The 22001-nt window shown below is 35.8% G+C and overlaps 1 protein-coding gene across 4 annotated transcripts in view; it reads right to left on the reverse strand.

Moving 5' to 3' along the window:
* The window catches only part of rsh (radish), a 780520-nt gene that overhangs the window by 356385 nt on the left and 402134 nt on the right, over positions 1-22001 (reverse strand). For 2 of the 4 annotated variants that reach the window (XM_065356228.1, XM_065356219.1), the window contains exon 3: positions 7956-8059. The exons of the other annotated variants lie outside the window; for them this stretch is intronic. In XM_065356228.1, coding sequence (XP_065212300.1) covers positions 7956-7990 — 35 coding nt within the window. In that variant the 5' untranslated portion in view covers positions 7991-8059. The remainder of the gene's footprint in view (positions 1-7955; positions 8060-22001) is intronic. 4 annotated transcript variants of the gene reach the window in all.

Here is a 22001-nt window from a genome sequence, read left to right on the forward strand (position 1 = left end):
CGCGAATCGAAAATAGGATATATCCCAAATTTTAGCTTTCTGGGTCAATTTGGTGTAATTTTGATTTTTTTCTCACTTTGACTTACAGATTTTTAAAAATTCGCAGTTGAACCAAACCCTATGAAATTGATTGAAGAACTAATTCCAAAGCGAGCCGAATCTCTCTCTAGAAAGATAAATTGGAGTTGTACCTAAGACTGTAGAGTGTAGATTAACTTGTTTACTGTAATAATTCGCCTGCAGATTATAAGTTTCGCATACTTTCGAGCTTGAAATCGTCGATAAAATTTCACAGATGCTAGGTAGTAGGTATAATATAGGTATTGCGATATGGTACCTCTATATAGGTAAGAATTCTTGGTCGCGACCCTAATCGACGAGCTGTAAGTAGAGGTAGCTCGGTTTGAAAATCGATTAACTATTTCAATTTTAATACCTTGCTTCGGTATATACTTCAAAATCGCGCGTCCAAATACCAAAAACATCCCTTTGAGAAATACCTTGCCTCTCTTCGCAGCCCGCAGTCCCATCCGCTGCTTATAACCGATAACTTCCAAAGTAAACCACAAATTGAAACACCAAGCCAAGTTTATTTATGGCTAAATATACGTGTAGTATACTCACAAAGTACCTACGAGTATACGTACTATCGCAGCACTCGGGTGGAACATATTGTCGACAATGGTGAACCGCGTACTGCGTTTCTTCCAGTCTCACGAGTCTGCAGCTCGACTTTTTATTATTACGAGTATCTACACACGAGGAAAGAAATTCGACAGATCTGCTATGTAGGTAAATTCAATCAAAATGTATTAAATCTGATACACTGTAACTACGAGTTAGTACATAAACATAAATATTGATATAACAAAACATTCATTTAATTTTCACGAAAAACCAGGTAAATTCAGTTTCATATACTTTTTATATAGTTGTTGGAAAGAGTCAAGAGGAGGTGTCGAAAAGTAAAAAAACTCAAAAGTTACAATTACAATTGTCTAAGGCATGGTTTTCAGGCCAATTTAAAGAGTTGGGTGGGTTTTTAAACGTCGGAAAAACGGATTTTCCACTTTTGATTTCTTTTCGATTGATTCCCAAATAGGTACTTACTTGATTTCAGCGAATTTCATCGACATTAATCCAGACACTCGTATTTCCAAAAATTCTATTTATGACAAAAAATACTCGGAAATATGCATCTAAGAAACGTGAAACCTATGCAAGCGAACATTTGGGATCCAAAAATAAATTTATTCTGTGTGACCTTTCAATCCAATCCTGAAATCGATACTGAGGGTACGAGGAGCTCAAGTTTTACATATTTCTTTAGCGCTTGATCATAAGTGAGTTCTGCGCCAGGAGCTGAAAATTTTGAAGGTATCTGCACGATTCAATCGCGAGTGAGTTCTGCGCCAGGAGCTTCCATTTTTGCATCATCCAACGATAAATGGGCTCCGCGCCAGGAGCTCAAATTTTAAATATTTCTTCACTACCTGGTCAGGATTGAGTTCTGCGCCAGGAGCTGTCATTCTTTATAGCGTGGTCTTGGTTCTGCCCTGTGGAGGACAAGTTCGTCACCATCCAATCATGAGTGAGTTCTGAGCCAGGAGCTCAACATTCAAATATTTCTGCATCACTCCATCAGGAGTGAGTTCTGCGCCGAGAGATCAACCTTTGAAAGTTTTTGTACCACCTAACCATGAGTTAGCTCCGCACCAGGAGTTCAAATTTTGAATATTTGTGTACTTCCCAATTATTGGCAAGTTTTGCGCCATTAGCTCAAACTTTGAATACTTTTGTTCCACAAAAATTGTCTTTTTGCATCACTGATAAGTGATAACTGATAAGACTCTGGAATGCCCTGAATTGAAAATTTTGCATTTGAGTGCAGTAAAAGTGCATTGTGGAAGATCCTCAAAGCTAACCAATGTTCAATTTGAACCCAACAAACCCATCCGAGCACATCCGACCTTATCTTCTTCTTCTTCTTCTTTTCAGCCATTTTTCTCAATCCACTGCTGGATGAAGGCCTCCCCAACTTCTTTCCACGAGTCCCGTTTTTGGGCTGTACTCCACCATTCTCCATCCCACATCCGTATCTCATCTTCCCATCTCTGTTTTAGTCCCCCCAGTGCCCATTCTCTGTCTGGTCTCCACTGAGTAGTCTTTACCACCCATCATTGACCCCCACTTCTGGCAACATGACCAAACCAGCGCCACTTACTCCGCTTAGCTGTCTCCATAATGTCAGTCATCCCTGTGGTCTCCCGAATTTTCTCCACTGTCCATTTGTCTTTCAGCGTTATCCCCAGCATTGATCGCTCCATACGCCTCTGCATCTTGACAATTTGATCTTTCAGCTTCATTGTAAATGCCCATGTCTCACTAGCATGTGAGGCCACCGGGATGATGCATTGATTTGCTACCTTCCTTCTCAGACACATCGGTATTGACTTCTCTCTGATAATTCCTCTCAGTCTCGAGTATGCCGTCCATTATGCCTTTATTCTCCTGGATATCTCTCTGTTGAAATCGTTATTCATTGTCATATCTTGGCCAAGGTACACAAATCCATCAACCATTTCAATTTCATCATCCTCCAGCTAGACACATTTTTCATCAGTTACAAACCCATAGCACATAGTGTTGGTCTTCCCTTTATTAATTTTCAGTCCTACTTCTAGACATGCATCTCTCACCTTGTACAGCATTCCCTGAAGTTCGTCCATATCCTATGCTATCAGCACCAGATCATCAGCATATACGTAGCAAATGGGTCAATTTTTCTCCAGAGATCTCCAGTCTTCCTTCTCCCCATAATATATGTATCTTTGATGCTATTAAGTATAGAGTGTGGCTGTGAACAATTTAGGTGAAAGTGCATCTCCCTGTTGTATTCCCTTTTTGAGCCTTATTTTTGCTGTTTCTGCATTGACTGTAATAGAAGCTGTGGCATTTCTGTAGGCATACTCAATCACTTGTAGATCAGTGATCAGTAAAATCATACTTTTTTAAAATGGACATACATGGATTTGGCAATAAATAAGGTAATGATGCAAGTTCTGCACCGGGAGCTTCTATTTCTGTACCAGCATCCACTGATGAATGAGTTCTGCGCCAGGACCTGTATTTTTTTTGATAACTAGATCCAATTCTAGCTTGGTCTCACACTTCTTCTTGGTGCCATTTTGCCCCTAAGGGGTATTGTGACTATGATGCACCAGCCGCCATTCCTGTGACATGATACACCAGCTCCCTCCAACTGTCTCTGTTTTGGGTGCTTCTGCTGCATGCTCAGAAGCTGCATCCAATGGTCTTTCAGATGGAGTCCGTCCATCTTGTGGGAGAGCTTTTGCTCCCTCTTGTTTCCTTTACCTTGTCTTGAATGAACAGAGACTCCATCACATCTGCCCTTGTGACATGCCCAAAGTATTTGAGGATTCAACTGAGTACCACTGCCAAGAACCTCTTCTGGACACTGATTTCCCCCAGGATGGACGCATTAGTCCTCTTCTCTGTCCATGGGATCCGAAGCATTCTCCTTCAGCACCGCTTCTTGAACGCATCAATTTTTCTTCTGTCTCCCTCACATACTTTCTAGGTTTCTGACACATAGAGAAAACTCGAGAAAACTAGAGCGTTTACAAGCCTTATCTTCAGAGTCTTGTACACTGCTGCATCTGATTATAATATCTTCTTTAGGTGAGACATGGCACTTTGTGTGATTTGAGCTCTGCATCTTACCTCGGCTTCACTGTCTCCTTTGTCATCAACAATGGATCCAAGGTACACAAAACAATTCACCACATTGATTCTCTCAATTTCCTGGATTTCAGGTGAGTTGTTCTCAGGCCGATTCACCATCATGATCTTTATCTTTGCTGTAATTATCAGCAGACCATATTTTGCGCTAACTTATCCCAGACATTTCAGCAAACTGGTCATATTTTCAACACGTGAGGCAATAAGGGTTGTGTCAATGTCATCAGCATAGTGAAGGTTTGACATTCTTATACCTCTGATTGATACTTCTCCCTGCCACTCACCTGAGCCATTGTCATTGGCGTTTTCTGCTACAATTAGTGGCAGGGTCTCACAAATGACATATTCTCCATATGTAGATTAAACAGGAGCAGGGAAAAAATGCAGCCTTGTCATACTCCTCTCCCTGGGTGGAACTTCTCTGACGCTGTTTCTCTGTTAATTCAGACATTTGCCATGCTCCCCTCATACACTTGTTTTATCAGCCACACTAGATGTATTGGCCCACCCATCTCAAAAGGAATTCTCCACAGCTTTTGCCATTGTATGCAGTCAAATGCTTTCTTGTAATCTACAAAACATAGCATAGTATGCACATTGTATTTGGGTGCTTTCTCAATCAGCTGTCTGAGATTGAGGATCTGCTCCCTACCCGCATAGCACTGATGAGATCGTCAGTGGCCTTGACAAAAGTCGTCGTCGTCGTAGTCGCGCTCCTTTACAGGAGATAGCGTATATGTCCATCTATATTAGCCGGTATCTAGCGTATCTAATTGTTTCTTTCAGGGTCTTGCAGGGGGAGTTGGCCGGTGAGTTTGTTGTTAACAGTTCCGATCGTTTCCTCCCTCTCGTCGATCTTCCTTGGATTTTCCCCTGTACCGCTAGCATGAAAATACCGTTTTCTCGTATTTTATGAGCTAAATACTTTAGCTTTCTGTTTTTGATGTCTTCAACTACGACTTTCCGCTCCTCTCCTATTCTTGCTAGTATCCACATGATTTTACATGATTGTTGATTGAAAAAAGTTGGAACATTATCCACAAAGGGGTTAATCTAACTGCGTTTAAGATGATTGATTAAAAATTGACACTATTTTCAAAAACTATGATGAAAATGCTGATGGTCGTCATTGCTGTCTACATTTGTATCTACAGTCATGTGCAAGATTTTGATATACTTATATTGTAGATACCTTTGTAGACCCATGATCGATATCAAAATTCAGGTTGTCCTGTTGATCCGAAGTTGATGTCGACTATAAGATCGACAAAAGCATCTACAAAATTTTGATCTTGTATAGTTAATTTTGTCGATCTAATAATTGTCATTGACTTTGGCATCGACAAGACGACCTGAATTTCGATATCGATTAGGGGGTCTACAAAAGTATCTACAAAATGTCGTCATCGGGTAGATACTTCTATAGATCCTGTAATCGACATCAACCATCTGGTTAATATTGATGAGGAAGTTGATGTCAATTACAAGATCTATAAAATATTTTTAGAAATTTTGAAGTGTTGCCTACTCATTTGTCAATGTCTGAGTTAACAATACAATAAGAAAAATTTTCCAAGTCCAGAATGAAATGGACTGAATATTCTTTTAAGGCCTCTCCAGTCTCCACTCAACAGCGGTAATGGTCTAGTGGTTAGAGAACATGACAGAAGTGTGTGGCAACCTACATTCAATCCCTACCAAGGACAACTTTTTTTCTTTCCAAAATTTTTTTTAGGGTGAAATACTTTTGAGAATAATTTTACTTGAATCAAAAAAAGAGTTTTGGGCACATTTCGTACATTTTTAATCAAAATTTGCTTATTTTAGACTGAAAAAAGACACCAATGTCGAGACAAGAAATGAAGGGAGACAACAGTCAATTTTGATATCAACTTCTCACTCGTCATTTATTGACATTGGTGTCAACAAATGTCGTGTTGACAAGTGACGGATTAGAGATCTTGTCTTTTCCATCGACTTTGGCATTGCTTGTGCTATGCGGGTAGTTCCTCTTCCTCTCACAAATCCTGCTTGTTCTGGAGGGATTTGAATGTGTATGAGTGAGTATAACCTGTCGTACACAATCTTCAATAGTAGGTACCTTGCTAACCGATTTGAAATGTTTAAAATTGGAAATATCCCAAATTTTAGCTTTCTAGTTGAATTTGGTAAATCTTTGATTTTTTTCTCACCTGTGGCTTAAAAGTTGATTTTCAAACATTTACAAAAAATTGAAAAATGCAACTTAAGCATTTAAAATTTGACTGGTGATAGATTTTGTGAAATTTTTCGACCTGGCTTTGTCTGTTTTAAAAAATTTCGAGCGAGTCCTACATATGTTGGAAAGCAAAATCTGCGATCTTGGCTGACTTGTCGATCAAACTGGTCACCATTTTGTTTTCAAGGGCAACTTGTTTTTGGTTAGTTTGCTTTAAAATGTCCCTTAGGATATCCCCTTCAAGAAAGAAGTTGTCCAGAAGTATCCGTGTGGGGGGGGGGAGGGTGCAACTTGCTACAACATAATATGGTCACAAACCATGATCTGAGTCACTTGTACCCGGTTTTTCATGAAAAAAATTACACAAAATAACAGTAAATAGATTAGCTAAATGACTGATTAATTAAATACACACAGTAATAATGTAACATATGCAACAATAAAATAATACGAACCAATTCTGGTGTACACTTCACCTCAACGAAGACGCTTGTCCCATCCTTTGCGATCTCTCTAATAGTAACTATACTGATCTAAGTGATATAGGATAGCAAAAAACAAACAGCCATATTCACAAGCGTTAACAGAAAACTACGCGGCAGTCTACAAAAAATACCATCATTCTAATAATAATGATGCTTATAGGCTTCATAAACGATCAAGAACTTTTTAACAGCATTCTCGTATCAAGTTCTTCAACATAATAGAATATACATATTGTACACTGGCAGCGAGCAAATCCCAATCTAACAGACTACAGCTGCGTAAAGTTAACTCTACACGAATATACGAGTAGATCATACCTACATTTTTATGTAATATCTACGATACGTATAGAGTATAGGCCTATAGCAATTGAGAAAGAATTACCTCAACTACGAAAAAAAAAAAAAATACAATGTAATTAGGACTAAATGAGTCTGTAGACTCGCGATTCATAAGAAATTACGGCAAGTGTTGCGGTTTGCTTTAAAAGTATTTCAAAGTTCTTTGCTCTACACATTTCAATTCTCAAAAGCGTGTTCATACTGAGTGATTCGTGATGTAATGCCTGCTTCCTTCGAGTAGCTCGCCAATCCCTTACTCATACCCTATTAAAATTTCAAAATCCATTCTCGAAGGCAAATTTTATTTCATCGATACTGACTCGAGATCAGGAATTCAAGCCCTGAAACTTTCGTCCCTATCCTGATCTCTACAGATGAAAATGTACCTAAGCAATACGATTTCCAAGTCTCAAATGTGCCCAATTATCAAAAATTTCATTTAAATATGTACAAGTTGAACTGAAAATAAATCATCTGATCGATTTCATCACGATCTCCAAAAGAAAACAGAGCCTTCTTTTCCCAGAAAAATGAAATGAATCTTATTATTTTTCAACAGCCACACCAAAAATTCAAACCACTTCGTCGAAGGAGCCACCAAAAAAACACCAATCACTCGGTATATAAACAGAATACACAGTCATGTATACAGTTATTCCATGCAAACCACAGTTACGATGCTGTTCATATTGCTCGCTCGAATAATGAAAAAAAAAAAGAAATGATCATTACAGTCGCCGCATTTGAAGGCAACAGTGACAAAAAAAAATTACTATGTGTATTACATGTAAGTACAGTATGGTCCGAAAAAGCAAAAGTTTTCGTCATGCCTATGAAAGTATATAATAAGTATTATTTAATATATAGCGGCGCGAAAGCGATTCCATAATATCTGTTTTACGTAGGTATTATAGTATATTGTAGTAGTATACATAGTATATACCATTACGAAAGAATTGAAGCGTCAAAAAATCATCGCGTGAAAAAAACGTCGACGTCAAAGTCAAAAAAAAAAAGTAGTGTTCAGTGTAAGCGAGATATTAATCTATAGACTAAACGTTCAATACAGTATATAGTTCAACGGAAGAAATTAATATGTACTATAAATTTTGTTTTGCGAGCGAGTGTATGTATATTATTTTTTGGACCTGTAATGGCGGAGGCGGGGTGCTTGAAACGCCATAACACATTCTTTCTTTTTTCCTAACGAAGTTTGGTTGGGGAGTCTCACATAATTTTGGTCAACGACGTACTGTAACATAAATACGTATACAAAAAAATTCAATCGAGTTGTTTTATTTTTGTTGTAATTTTTTTTTGTAAGTAATTTTTCTACGTTGATTAGGTATATTTTATTATTTGCTTCGATTTTAATTAAGTAGTATACGTATAGGTAGTGTAAACTTTTCTACAAGTAGCTTAATTAATTATTAACGAGTTACTAATTTACTATTTAAAAAAATTCGAATAATATTATAAGCATATCTAAATTGGACGCTGACACGATTAACATTGGGGACACTTACAATATAATAAACTCAAGTCTTAGATCATTCAATTCGTCATTATCGTCACGACAATTATTCGATAAGAAATACGCGCCATGACGTCAGGAGAAAATAATATATCAACATTTGAGCAATAGCTATAGCTGGTTTTTGTTCATCAAGTGAAACAAAAATACGTTCCTAGAATTCAATTTTAAAAAAATTCAAGATTCAGCTTACAAAAAAAAACTTTTCTCGTTCAATTATTCCATAAAACGTCGAACTTTTAAAACAACAACTCGTTTCTCGAAGCCCTTTAAAAGAGTACATACCTATTCTAAGATAAGATGGATGAAATGTTCCCGTTCTTGGATTTAGGAAATTACATATCATCGATTATTATTGAATACCTCTGAAAAAAAAATCCATCACAAAATCCGCACCCATCCACCCCACCTCGGTCAGTTTCAAGTCCAAAATTGAAAAAAAAAAATCAAAAATCAGCATGTTTCAGACAATTTTTTGATTCAACTCGTATATGTTAGGAAAACATACCTACTCATTAAAATGCACTTTTTGGCGGAACATTTTTTAGTGTACCCTTTTTCAGTCCGGAGCGGTGGCGGTTTTAAGTTTTCTTTTGTAAATTTCACCCCTACCACCACAATAAAAAATTCTGAAAAAAATTGTGTCGAAAAGCCCACCTCTCCTCAACACATTCCGAGTAGTGCCAAAGTTTTACCTCAACTACTCCTGGATATACATATATTTTTGTTCTCATAAAAACGCGTTTTTCAGCTACACTTGCTGGGAGGGGGGGGGGGTGGATTTTCAGGTCGACCTTTTTTTTAGAGGTACCCAACAATGATCCGTCACAATTTCTCAAATCTAGGAACAGGGGCATTTCACTTGTATGTACCACCCGGAAATACTCTTTGGTGACAAGTGACCTCAAAAATTCAAAATTCGTCCATTAAAATTGTGACGTTCCCACTCAACCACCAATTTGGAGTCAAAAAATTCAATTCATTCAAAAATTTATCACTTTTGCACCAGAATGGTTTTTGGAAGTGACTGCCTTTTCAAGAAGAACCCTTCCACCATTCAGAAAAGTAAAAAAAAAAAAATGAATGAATCAAAGTCGATGGAAATTTTTTTTAAATTTCTCATTTCTGAGCCAGAATTTTTTTAAATAACATCCTTATCAAAAACCCATCCTCGATCTTCTCCCCATTCCCCTACAATGGAGCACCCCATATTTGCAACAAAATATAATTAAAATTGAAGTTTATGGAAATTTTTCATTTCTATTCAATATCCATCTAAATGTCTTTTCAACCCTTAAAAAAAAATTGAAAAAAAATTACTTCACCCAAGACTACTCAAAACAGAATTTTTGATATTTTTTTCATTTTTTATTTCTCTCAAACGAGAGGGGGGTTCATAGAAGGACGTCAAAATTATTTGGGGGACCGAGGAAGGTTTTTCATCAAGAAGACCGAGTTATCTAAAATAATTTGGACGTAGGAAAGAAAAATTCAAAAAATCGACTTTGATTAATTTATTTCATTTATTTTTTTTTTACTTCAGGCGCTCCGCTAAGCTTTTTGAAAACAGTGAAAATCAATCCACATGATCAAAGAACTTTTCAAATGAAAACATCAATTTTCATAATCTTATCCCATAACAAATTGATGATTCTTGGAGATTTACTTCTCTATGAGTATCTAATTCCAATGACATAAGAATGAGCTTCAAAATAAATAAAATCCCAATTTTTCAAATTTTGGGGCATTTCAACCCGTCCTCTCCCACTCATCACTAAGCACAGGTATCTCATGCTTTCAACTATGTACGTTTGAGGCAAAAAAATTAGGGCCTTCTGAAAATTGTTTACATCCCCTCTCTCTTGAAACAAATGTTTTTTTTTTTCAAAAATGGAGATCGAAAATGAGCTGTTTACAAAACAGAATCTTTCTACAAGTTTTCCTCTATTAAAAATACCCCCCTCCTCCTCTTCCTCACCAAAAAAACGACGATTTCGTCTTCAAAAAAGAAAAAAAAATAGGAAAGTTTTTTCTAAAAAAGTTTTCTCAAACAGGTGAGAAGTTTACTTCATTTTTGAACGTTCAGGTAATGCCTAAATTTTTTGTTTCGCGAAAAAAAAAATGTTTTAGAGAGTTTTTTTTTCTTATGGAAAAGTTTTTTTTCGAGAAAAATTTTTACGAGATTTTTTTTTAAAGCAAAGCTGAATATGTACTTATAGTCCGGCATATGACAATAGGAGTAATTGCACCCCCCCCCCCCCCGCCGATCCTCCGGGACAACTTTTTTCTTGAAGGGGGCATCCCAAGGAACATTTTAAAGCAAAGTTGCCAAAAAAAAAGTTGGCCTTACTTACAAAATGGCGGCCATTTTGATTGACAGGTCAGCCGAAATCGCAGATTTTGCGTTTTAACATAGGACTTGCACGAACTTTTTCAAACTTTACAAAGGTAGATCGAAAGATCATGCAAACATTTATCACCTGTCAAAATTTCAAGTGCTAAAGTGCGTTTTTCGATTTTTGGTGAATTTTTGAAAATCGAATTTAGGCCAAAAATGAGGGAAAAAATCAAAATTTTACCAAATTGACTTAGAAAGCTAAAATTTGGGATATACCCTATTTTCGACATGCCAAATCGATTGAAAACGGTTTCAACCCGTTTTGAGCAGTTCTGGAGCCTCCAGCAAATTTTTGAAACTCGAAATTATCACAAAATTCCATAAAATTGGAGTTGTAAAGCTAAAATTTATTCTAAAAACTAATATCAACTAGCAACCCGTTAACAACGCGCATAAATGCGCTACGTTTGAACGGATTCAATGTCAGAATGGGGGAAGATAGAATTGGAAGGAACGATGTAAGAATATGTTACGGTATAGTTGTATCACAGCTTTTGGTTCATTCAATAAAATTAAAAGTAATTATTTCATAGTAACTTTTTAATTAAAATAATTTTTAATATTTAAAAATTAAAATAAACAGGGTATGATTTATCATTATGACAGAATAGGTGGTCTAAACGACAGGCCCGACAAATAAAAGAATTGCCCGACCAAAAAAGAAATTGAACGACACAAATAAAAAATTGAACGACAATAGTAAAAAAAAAAAATCACGACAGAAATATCTGTTGACACATCTATTTTTATTTTCATTTTAATCCATCAACACATCTATTTTTATCAAAAAAGTAACAAATCGAATGAAATGAAAAAAAATTAGAAAATTTCGTAGGATGATAGATGGGTAGTTCTCAAAAAATGGTAAATTTTGTGTACACAGCAAATTTCTCTACACGCAAAAAAAATCAATAAAAATTACTATTTCAGTATAGTAACCGGATCCCATTCAAAAATAATAGTGATTTTTACTCAGCCAAAAAAATACATTTTACCTAGAATTATGTAAAATTTATTACTCTAGAGTAAATTTTACTATGAGCTCGTAGTAAAATTTACTAATCTCATAGTAAAAATCACAATATTTTTGAATGGGATCCGGTTACTGTATAAAATAGTAAAAATTATCCATAATTTTTTTTTCCGTGTACGGTCTTAGCATTATTTTTTTTTGGTCCACGCAAGCATCACCTCGTTCACATTTTACATTTGATATTGCGATTTTTAGCCCCCCTTTCATTGGTGTACATTCGATTTTATTCCCCAAATGTCTTTCGACTTGTAGTCACACGCCATGTTTTTGTAAATGAATGTCATAAAGTGTCATGAACTTCATTTTTTTTGGAAAAATTGACACATTCTTATAGAACACAAAGGTATATTATTGTGCAAATTGCAATCTCAATAAGTCCATCGGAAGCTCAAACATCACATAGCAATTTTTAATTATTTTTGCTAGCTTACCAATCCAATATTTTATTAATCGTTTTTTCGTGTATTTTCAGATGTTCAATTAGTCATACATTATTCTGTCGTTTAAAATTTTATTCTGTCGCTTAGACATGCTTTTTTGGCGGAAGGAGTTGTCGTGATTCATAATTAAAAATAGTTGTGCTGACTCATTATTTTGTTGTTGAAAACCTGTCGTTGTAAAGACCTAAGTTGTCGCTACCACAGCTTTTACTGTCGTTTGCTGTTGTCGTTCAAACACCCTTTTCTGTCGTGCGATTATATATTTCCCAAATAAATATATTTTTTATTAATTAAAATCTTAATACAAAAAGAAAAAAAATCAATTGTTGTAAAGATAAAATGGTCGAAGTTCCTCGTTACTTGAATTTATTATCGCGGTTTTGCTGTAAATATCGATTTATACTGATTAGGTGTATGACAAAAATCAAACGATTTCCAAAAAATGTCGTTTTCAACTAACTCAAGGGGTGCAATGAAAATTAACACTCAAGGGAGAGGGGGTGATATTTATCCCGGTTTTGCAGCGATCTACGGTGATTAGGTTTGCATTTTACTCATTTGAATTTATTATTGCGGTTTTGTTGTAAATATTGATCTATACTGATTAGGTGTTGATTTTATTCAAGAATAATTTTAATCATACCTACCTAAAGTAATCAAAAAAGTCACTAAAAATTTGTTTAATATAATAATAATAAAAAAGAGGTGAGCCAAAAACTTTCCACACAAAACATTTTCGGAGGCGTGACGAAACGATGCGTGGTGGGAGATGGAGAGGAGGTGAGACTGAGACATTGTTCCAATTTTTGTCGCTAGATTTTCCCAATTTTTTACTCCAAACTCCCCCCCTTTCCACGCCAAGATTTTTTCCAACTAATTGGCCAGATGTGGTTCGAACAATTTTTTAAAAAGGGAAGTTGGAAACAAAAATGTCGAATAAAACATTTATTTGAATTTTGCATTGATTAGATTATGTTTTTGGAATTTCTCGAGTTGACTTTTCCATTTTAGGAAATGTTTGAAAATTGTTGTAGTAGAATTGCAATCTGACCGAGCGAAGCGAGGGTGAAAGCTGTGAAAGTTTTCAGAAAATTTCATAGGTAAGGTAGTTAGTCATCATAGTTAAAAATATGAATAAATGCCGGAGCAAAGCGAGGGCAAAAGCTTTCAAAAATTCACAATTCCTGAGTAGTAAAACAGCATTATTTTTGATTTGAGGAGTCATATTTTGTTACCCTTTAATTTCGGTCAGAGAAAAGAAAAGAAAAGAAAAATGATCTAGCCTGAGCGAAAGCTGTGAAAAATTGATACCGTTTGAGACGTAAAAGAACACCATTTCTCATTTTTATTAAATGACAGAATTATTAGAAAATTCGGAAGAAAGAAGGACCAATAGGCAAAAAGAAGGACTTTTACTGACCCAGAAGGACCGTTAGACACCCTGTTTAATCATACCTACGTCAGCTTTTTACGATGGAGATTGAAAATGCATATAATTGATCAATTTCAAACTTTATTTTTCACTCCGCCCCCCCCCCCAAAGTTCCATTTGGAATGAAACTACAATTGATTGATTTCAAAGGTTTAAAAAGTGTACCAACGTCAGCTTTATATGATGGAGATTGAAACTACATACAATCGATTGATTTCAAAGGTTACCTTATTTTTCACCCCCCCCCCCTCACAAAAGAAAAGTTCCATGTCGAATGAAACTGCGATCAATCGATTTCAAAGGTTGAAAAAGTGTACCAACGTCAGCTTTTTAAGCTTTTTACGATGGTGATTGAAACTACATACAATCGATTGATTTAAAAGGTTGAAGAAATATAGGTACAAAGGTTTAGGCTCAAAGCTTCCTTCAAAACTTTTTGACAAATGTGGAGCTTTTTTGAGCTTTACAGCACAGTTATTTTTGTTAAATTTTTTCTTCAACATTCCATTTCTTTTGATGCTCTTTCAAGATATAATATACGTACTTTTTTGATACATGTCGAATGCGCTGTATACAGGTTAAAATCAATTACTGAGCTTTTTCGAGCTTATGGCACAACTTTTTTGCAAACTTTTTTCTTCTACATTGGACTTTTTTTGGTGCTCTTTCAAGGTATAATATACGTACTTCTCTGTATATGTCGAATCCGCTGCGTATAGGCGAAAATCAATTATTGAGCTTTTTTGAGCTTTACAGTGCAACTTTTAGAACTTTTGATAAAAACCTGCACATCTACGATTAAAACCTATTTTTTGAGAGGTCACTGAGCAAAATCGGTTCAGCTGTTGCTGAGATCTCAGAGTCAAAAGAATTTGGTCATACTATGAGCTTTTTGACGAATAGGTATTGAGCTTTTTTGAGCTTTTCAGCGCAACTATTTCTGTGAAGTTTTTTCTTCAACATTCCACTACTTTTGATGCTCTTTCAAGGTATAACATATGTACTTACTTCTCTGTATAAGTACATCAAATACGCTAAGTATAGGCAAAAATCAATTATTGAGCTTTCTTGAGCTTTATGGCGCAACTTTTTTGTGAACTTTTTTCTTCAACATTTGACTTCTTTTGTTGCTTTTTCAAGGTATAATATACGTACTTATATGTATATGTCAAATGCGCTACATATAGGTGAAAATCAATTATTGAGCTTTTTTGAGCTTTACGGTTCAACTTTTTGAACTTTTGATAAAAACCTGCACATATATGGTTCAAAACCTATTTTTTTGAGAGGTCACTGAGCAAAATCGGTTCAGCCGCTGCTGAGATCTCAGCGTCATAAGAATCCGGTCATTGGTTAAAATCAATTATTGAGCTTTTTTGTAAGCTTTTTTCATTGACTTTTGACTTCTTTTGGTGTTCTTTCAAGGTATAATATACGTACTTCTCTGTATACATCAAATGCGCTACATATAGGCAAAAATCAATTATTGAGCTTTTTTGAGCTTTATGGTGCAACTTTCAGAACTTTTGATGAAAACCTGCATATGTACGTTTCGAAAGTTATTTTTTGAGAGGTTACTGAGCAAAATCGGTTCAGCCATTGTTAAGATCTTGCAGTCAAAAGAATTCGGTCTTACTAATAAGCTTTTTGATGAATATTGAGCTTTTTTGAGCTTTATGGCGCAACTTTTTTGTGAACTTTTTTCTTCAACATTTGACTTCTTTTGATGCTCTTTCAAGGTATAATAAACGTACTACTGTGTATACGTCGAATGCGTTAGGTATAGGCTAAAAATCAATTATTGAGCTTTTTTGAGCTTTACGGCGCAACTTTTTTGTAAACTTTTTTCTTCAACATTTGACTTTTTTCAATGCTCTTTCAAGGTATAATATACGTACTACTGTGTATACATCGAATGCGATACGTATAGGCTAAAATCAATTTTTGAGCTTTTTTGAGCTTTTTGGTGCAACTTTTCAAACTTTTGATTAAAACCTGCACATCTACGGGTCAAAACCTTTTTTTTGAGAGGTCACCGAGCAAAATCGGTTCAGCCGTTGCTGAGATCTCAGTGTCATAAGAATTCGGTCATACTATTAATATATAGATACGCTACGAAGTACTGCAGATGAATTTCAAGTCGTTTTGGAGCCTCCAGCGACTTTTCGAATATTCCTGAAACCTCCAGCAGATTTTTGAAACTTTAAATTTTCACAAAATTTCATCAAAATGGAGATGGAAAGCTGAAATTTACTGTACACTCCATTTTTAACACCCTCTGAAGACGACTTCAAGCGGCTTCAAGTCATTTTAGGGCCTCCAGCGACTTTTTTGAAAATTACTGGAGCCTCCAGTAGATTTTTTAAACTTGAAATTTCCCGCAACATTAATTTATCAAATGGAGTTGGCAAGCTGAAATTTACTTCGCAGACTACATGGTGGTTTCAAATGGTTTTGAAGCTTCCAGCTACTTTTAGGAAATTTCAATTTTCCAAAAAAACGTCATACAACCTTTCAAAAAGTTACTGGAGGCTCCAAAACGACTTCAAATTCACCAGCAGTCAACTACCGTAGCGTATTGAAATTAGTTTGCAGAATGAATTTCGACTTTCCATCTTGGTTTGATAAAATTTTTGGGGAAATTTCAAGTTTCAAAAATCGACTGGAGGCTCCAGTAATTTTCAAAAAAGTTGTTGGAGGCTCTAAAATGGCTTGAAATCCACCAGAAGTCGTTTTCAGAGTGTGTTAAAATTGGAGTGTAGAGTAAATTTCAGCTTTCCATTTGATGAAATTTTGTGAAAATTTAGTTTCAAAAATCTGCTGGAGGCTTCAGGAATTTTCAAAAAGTCGCTGGAGGATCCAAAACGAACTGAAATTCACCTGCAGTACTTCGTAGCGTATTGAAATTAGTTTTTAGAATAAATTTCAGCTTTACAACTCCAATTTGATGGAATTTTGTGGGAATTTCGAGTTTCAAAAATCTGCTGGAGGCTCCAGAACTGCTCAAAACGGGTTAAAACCGTTTTCAATCGATTTGGCATGTCGAAAATAGGGTATATCCCAAATTTTAGCTTTCTAAGTCAATTTGGTAAAATTTTGATTTTTTCCCTCATTTTTGGCCTAAATTCGATTTTCAAAAATTCACCAAAAATCGAAAAACGCACTTTAGCACTTGAAATTTTGACAGGTGATAAATGTTTGCATGATCTTTCGATCTATCTTTGTAAAGTTTGAAAAAGTTCGTGCAAGTCCTATGTTAAAACGCAAAATCTGCGATTTCGGCTGACCTGTCAATCAAAATGGCCGCCATTTTGTAAGTAAGGCCAACTTTTTTTTTGGCAACTTTGCTTTAAAATGTTCCTTGGGATGTCCCCTTTAAGAAAAAATTTGTCCCGGTGGATCGGTGGGGGGGTGCAAGTACTCCTATTGTCATATGCCGGACTATTAGATTTTGTCCTATGTTCCATTTTCCCTTCAAAAATAAAGTTTTCAGTTCTTCAAAAATGATGGTTGCATTTTGTCTCCATAAATAAAGTTCAGAACTGTCTTCAAAAACAAAAATACGTGTTCATTTTCTGTTCCAAAATGAACTTTTCGATCAATTCTGCTCAAAAATTTCGATTGCAATTTCTCTTCTAAAAATTAAGTTCATAAACTTTTTTTTAAAAAAGCGAGCCCGGGTCAAATTGCCCCACTTACTCTACTTTTCTTCAGTGATACTGACTGTATTCAGATCATTAATTTTGATGCATTCATTTTAAGAAATCTTCAAGTTAAGTAATAAAAAAAATTTGGACCAAAAGGGCGAACAAATCGAAATTCCACCAAATTTACCCAAAACGTATACTTAATAGAACTTTGGTATCTGTCCAATAGCTGGCTCTAATCGCTCGGAAGTGGTTTCGAGCAGATTTGAACAGTTCTGAAGCCTCCAACAGATTTTCGAAATTTGGAATTTCCCCAAAATTTTACTTAATGAAATTTGGAAAACCAAAATTCACTCTCAATTCTGTATTTGAACACGCTGAGTCGATTAGACAAAGTTCCAAGCCATTCTGATTCCTTCAGCCATATTTTAAAAACTACGGATTTTTAAACAGTGAAATAAAATCCTTCCAAATTTTGAAACTGGGTCATTCCACGTCAATTGGACCAAGAAGTGGTAGGGGGTTCGGCGATTTTTTTGAAATTTTTTCTGTGGAAAGACCTTCCGAAGGGATGACCGATGGCGCAAATCGCAGTACTCTAGCCCATTTTTAAAGGCAGCCAGGGGGTGTCAAAATTTTCAGTGAACCTAAAACATCATTCAATTCAGCAGTGAACTACTCGATAACTGCGATACCTACCAAAATGAAACATTTTCCCATAGTTAGGGGTTTTGAAAGGCTTTTTAGTGATATCATAAAAATCAGTGTTGCCACTTTTTTTCGTACAAAAAATTAGCTCAAAAAGCTCCTCACAAAAAAATCAAAATTCGAAAAGATTCAAAAAATGAACGAATTTTCATTTTTTGTTGTGAGTGTAATTTCTATCAACTTTTTCATGAAATGCGTCAGAAAGAGGTCAAAATAAGACAACTGAATAAATTTAAACTTTTTTTGATGTTTGAAATTGAAAATTGAATTTTTTCGAGTTTTGATTTTTTGTGAGGAATTTATTACATCGAGTGAAAGGGTTTTTTCAACTTTTTCAACAGATACGTAAAAATAGGAGTCAAAGAGGTCAACTTCCCCTATCAAAACTTTTTTTTTTTTAATCAAAAAATCGCATTTTTCGCAAACTGTAAATTTTTTAAAATCAACTTTGCAACGTGTTACCATCTCAATTTTTTAATACGTTATTCAGAATGAAAAGTTGTCCATAATATATTTTTTTCAGAATTTTTGAGAGTCGGAACGATATGAAACTACGTTTTGAAACTTTTTGAGCTAATTTTTTGTACGAAAAAAAGTGGCAACACTGATTTTTATGATATCACCAAAAAGCCTTTCAAAACCCCTAACTGTGGGAAAATATTCCATTTTGGTAGGCATCGCGGTTATCAAGTAGTTCACTGCTGAAATGGATGATATTTTAGGTTCACTGAAAATTTTGACACCCCCTGGCTGCCTTTAAAAATGGGCTAGAGTACTGCGATTTGCGCCATCGGTCATCCCTTCGGAAGGTCTTTCCACAGGAAAAATTTCAAAAAAATCGCCGAACCCCCTGCCACTTCTTGGTCCAATTGACGTGGAATGACCCAACTGTATATTTTTAATCGATCAAGACGTGAGCAACCAACCAGCAACAATCGCGATTATACGTTTTGAAGTTGATTTCGACTTTTTTATGGCACTTTTTGAAAATCAGGGATTTATAGTTGAATGCTCTAGAACAGTTCAAAATCACCTTCAATTGTTTTAGTACCTACGTTAAAATTGGAGTATAAGAAGTAAATTTTGGCTTTACAGTTTCATTGGATTAAATTTTGTAGAAATTCCAACTTGAAAAATTTTTTCTGGATGCTCGAAAACTGCTCAAAACGGTTCGAGACTGTTTCCAATCGATTTGAGATGTACGTCAAATTTCAGCCTTCTGGGTTGATTAATTGCTTTTTGATATTTTCCCATTTTTGACCCTTGGACTTTTTAAAAAATTCACCAAAAATTTGGAAAATATGCTTCATGCTTCATCTTTTAAAATTGTGGCAGGTGATGCATTTTTGCACGCTCCTTTGATTCAGTTTCACTCGGTACAAAATTTTGGAAAAATATAGATTCCTTCCTGATCCATTTCACTTCAAGTTATACGTTTCGAAAAACTGCTCCATTAGCAATTGACTTACATCCAAAGAAAATACAAACTTGAACTTGATTCACTTGTTTTGGGTTTGTTTTTTTTTTTGGAATGCTCCCATTCCACATTTTTATAAGTTACATGAAAGCATAATTTTCAGGTAATCAGCGATGAATTTTGATACACGACGATATATGACAATGTCATCATATGCACCATTTCGATACGTATAAAACACAAAACAGTACAAAACGCAAAATTGCAGGAACATAGGAAACCATTCAACTTTTCAACTTGGTATTCGCGTAAAGTACGGTTCCAATAAAAGTACATTTTACCTAAAAACCCCCCATTACCACTCGTTACAATTCTATAATTGCTTTAATCGTATTAAAACACTGGAACAAGCGTAGTACCATCGTGTCGTGTCGTGTCGCAGCTGTATTTCTTATTTAACGTCTTACCGAGCAGCGTCATTTATTTGATAATTAAACGTCGCCAGCTAACTACTAAACTAATTGCCTACACGGTGTGCGTGGGTAGATTAGATATTAGCATAATTCGCGTTACTACCTACCTACCTATTCCAATTCACACGTTTTACACACATCATAAACATAAACCTCGTCGTCGTGCTTATCGTTCTACCCATCTGGTTTTTTAAATTCGTAATTCATAATTCATATACGTTTAAACTTTCACACCTTCGTTCATCTCCTTGAAAAAAGGTACGGTATCTCTCGAAATTGGGGTACAAATTGTGGCAGAGAGGGGTGGGGGAGTCCAAAAGATAAAATCGAGAAAATGAATAAAAACGAGTGGGCATTTTTGAGTCGATTGAATTATTTTAGAATTAAACTGCAATCGAAACATGACTTCAAAGGTTCACGAGGCACAACCCTACACAAAAAATTCGACTTGAAGTTCTGTTCCTCGATAAATTTGACCAGAATCCAAAGATGCATTTCTCACTCCTTCCCACTCCTGTTCAACATTTTTTATTTCCAACTCCCCCTTTCCAGAATTAGTTCGAATCACATCTGGCTAATTAGCATGAGAAACACTGGAGGGGAGAGGTCTTTGGTAAAAAGTTGGGAAAATCTAGCAAAAAAGTTGGGAACATTTCAATCTCACCCCCTCCCCCCAAGGCACATCACTTCGTCACGCTTCTATCCTCTCTCTCAACTAAAAAAACCAACAACAACAACAACAAAAACTCGATTTCACAAAGTCCTTAATTACCTATAAGTATAAACTTTTAAAAGTCTACGGTATTACGCACACGCATCTATCATAACCCGAGACAGATTTTAATTACCCAAGGATAAGAGGACGCGTCGAGTCGCAGCGAGAGAGGAAGATCTCAGCTACCAACTACATAGTAACATTTTACAAAAACAAGGCTCTTAATTTCGAGTTTCGTTTTACTTTACTTTTTTTTAAATAAACTTTTTGCAAAATTGGCAATAAATCGCATTTAACAAAGAGAAAACAAGACTTTAACAAGAAAGATTTGGTAAGGATGTATTCTCCCTTGGAGCTTTCGGCTGCGCGCTTTTTAATATTAGCTCGAGCTGCTTTTTCTTCGCCCCTGATCCCTGCCCGCCCTCGCCCGCTCCCGTACTCGGTATACCCTTCTGTTTTTAGCTCAGCCAACCGACTAAACGTTATTAGCGACGTTTATTTATTTTTTTCCTAAACCGTGCTGTAGCTACTAGCTACAGCTATACTGTGTATAGCATCCAGCAAGCAAGAACAGAACACTGTACCTAAAACGAACGATGTATTTTTAATTTCGAAACATTTATTTGCCGGAGCCACTTTATATACGGTCCGAATAATTTTTTCATAAACACAACTCGCGCGCACACAGTTCGTATATTATGTGTACGCACAGGAATAGGCACAACAGCCTTATTCGTGAAAAATCCTTTTATCCTCGACTCGATCCCGGTGAGCGCGACGTTCTGCGAAATAATACGAAATATTTTTAAATCGGGCCAGGCTACGAAGCGTGCCACACAGCTATGTAAATGTACGTACGATGAGTATCTCTTTCGGATCGAGCTACTACTACGCAATCGACGAGGAAATTATTTTTTACAAGAATATACAGTTTATATAAAATTACTCATTCGGGCCACGAAATCCGCGGATACATCAACGCGCACATCTCTGATCCCTTTTATTCGAAAAACAACAAAAAAAAATTAATAAAGACGAAGCGAGAACGAGTGAGAGGCGACGAGAGTGAATTGAATAAACAAAACGAGCAAGAAAATCGATAAATCCTGCTTCGTTTTTTTTATAACCATTAAAGGCCTGAACCAAACTGGAAGTGATCAGAAAAAATGTTTTCAATTTGTTGAATGGGACTTACATGAATATTACTTTAATGTGTAGTAGGCCCCCTTGCCCCTCAAAACTAGTATTTCGTAAATGAGGAGTCAATTATTTCAAATTTTTGTAAATTACAAAAGAGCAAAATACCTAATTGGCCCAAATTTGAGGTAATCTTATAGTCCGGCATATGACAATAGGAGTAATTGCACCCCCCCCCCCGCCGATCCTCCGGGACAACT

Source organism: Planococcus citri, chromosome 1 (genome assembly GCF_950023065.1).
Source record: "Planococcus citri chromosome 1, ihPlaCitr1.1, whole genome shotgun sequence".
NCBI lineage: Eukaryota > Metazoa > Arthropoda > Insecta > Hemiptera > Pseudococcidae > Planococcus > Planococcus citri.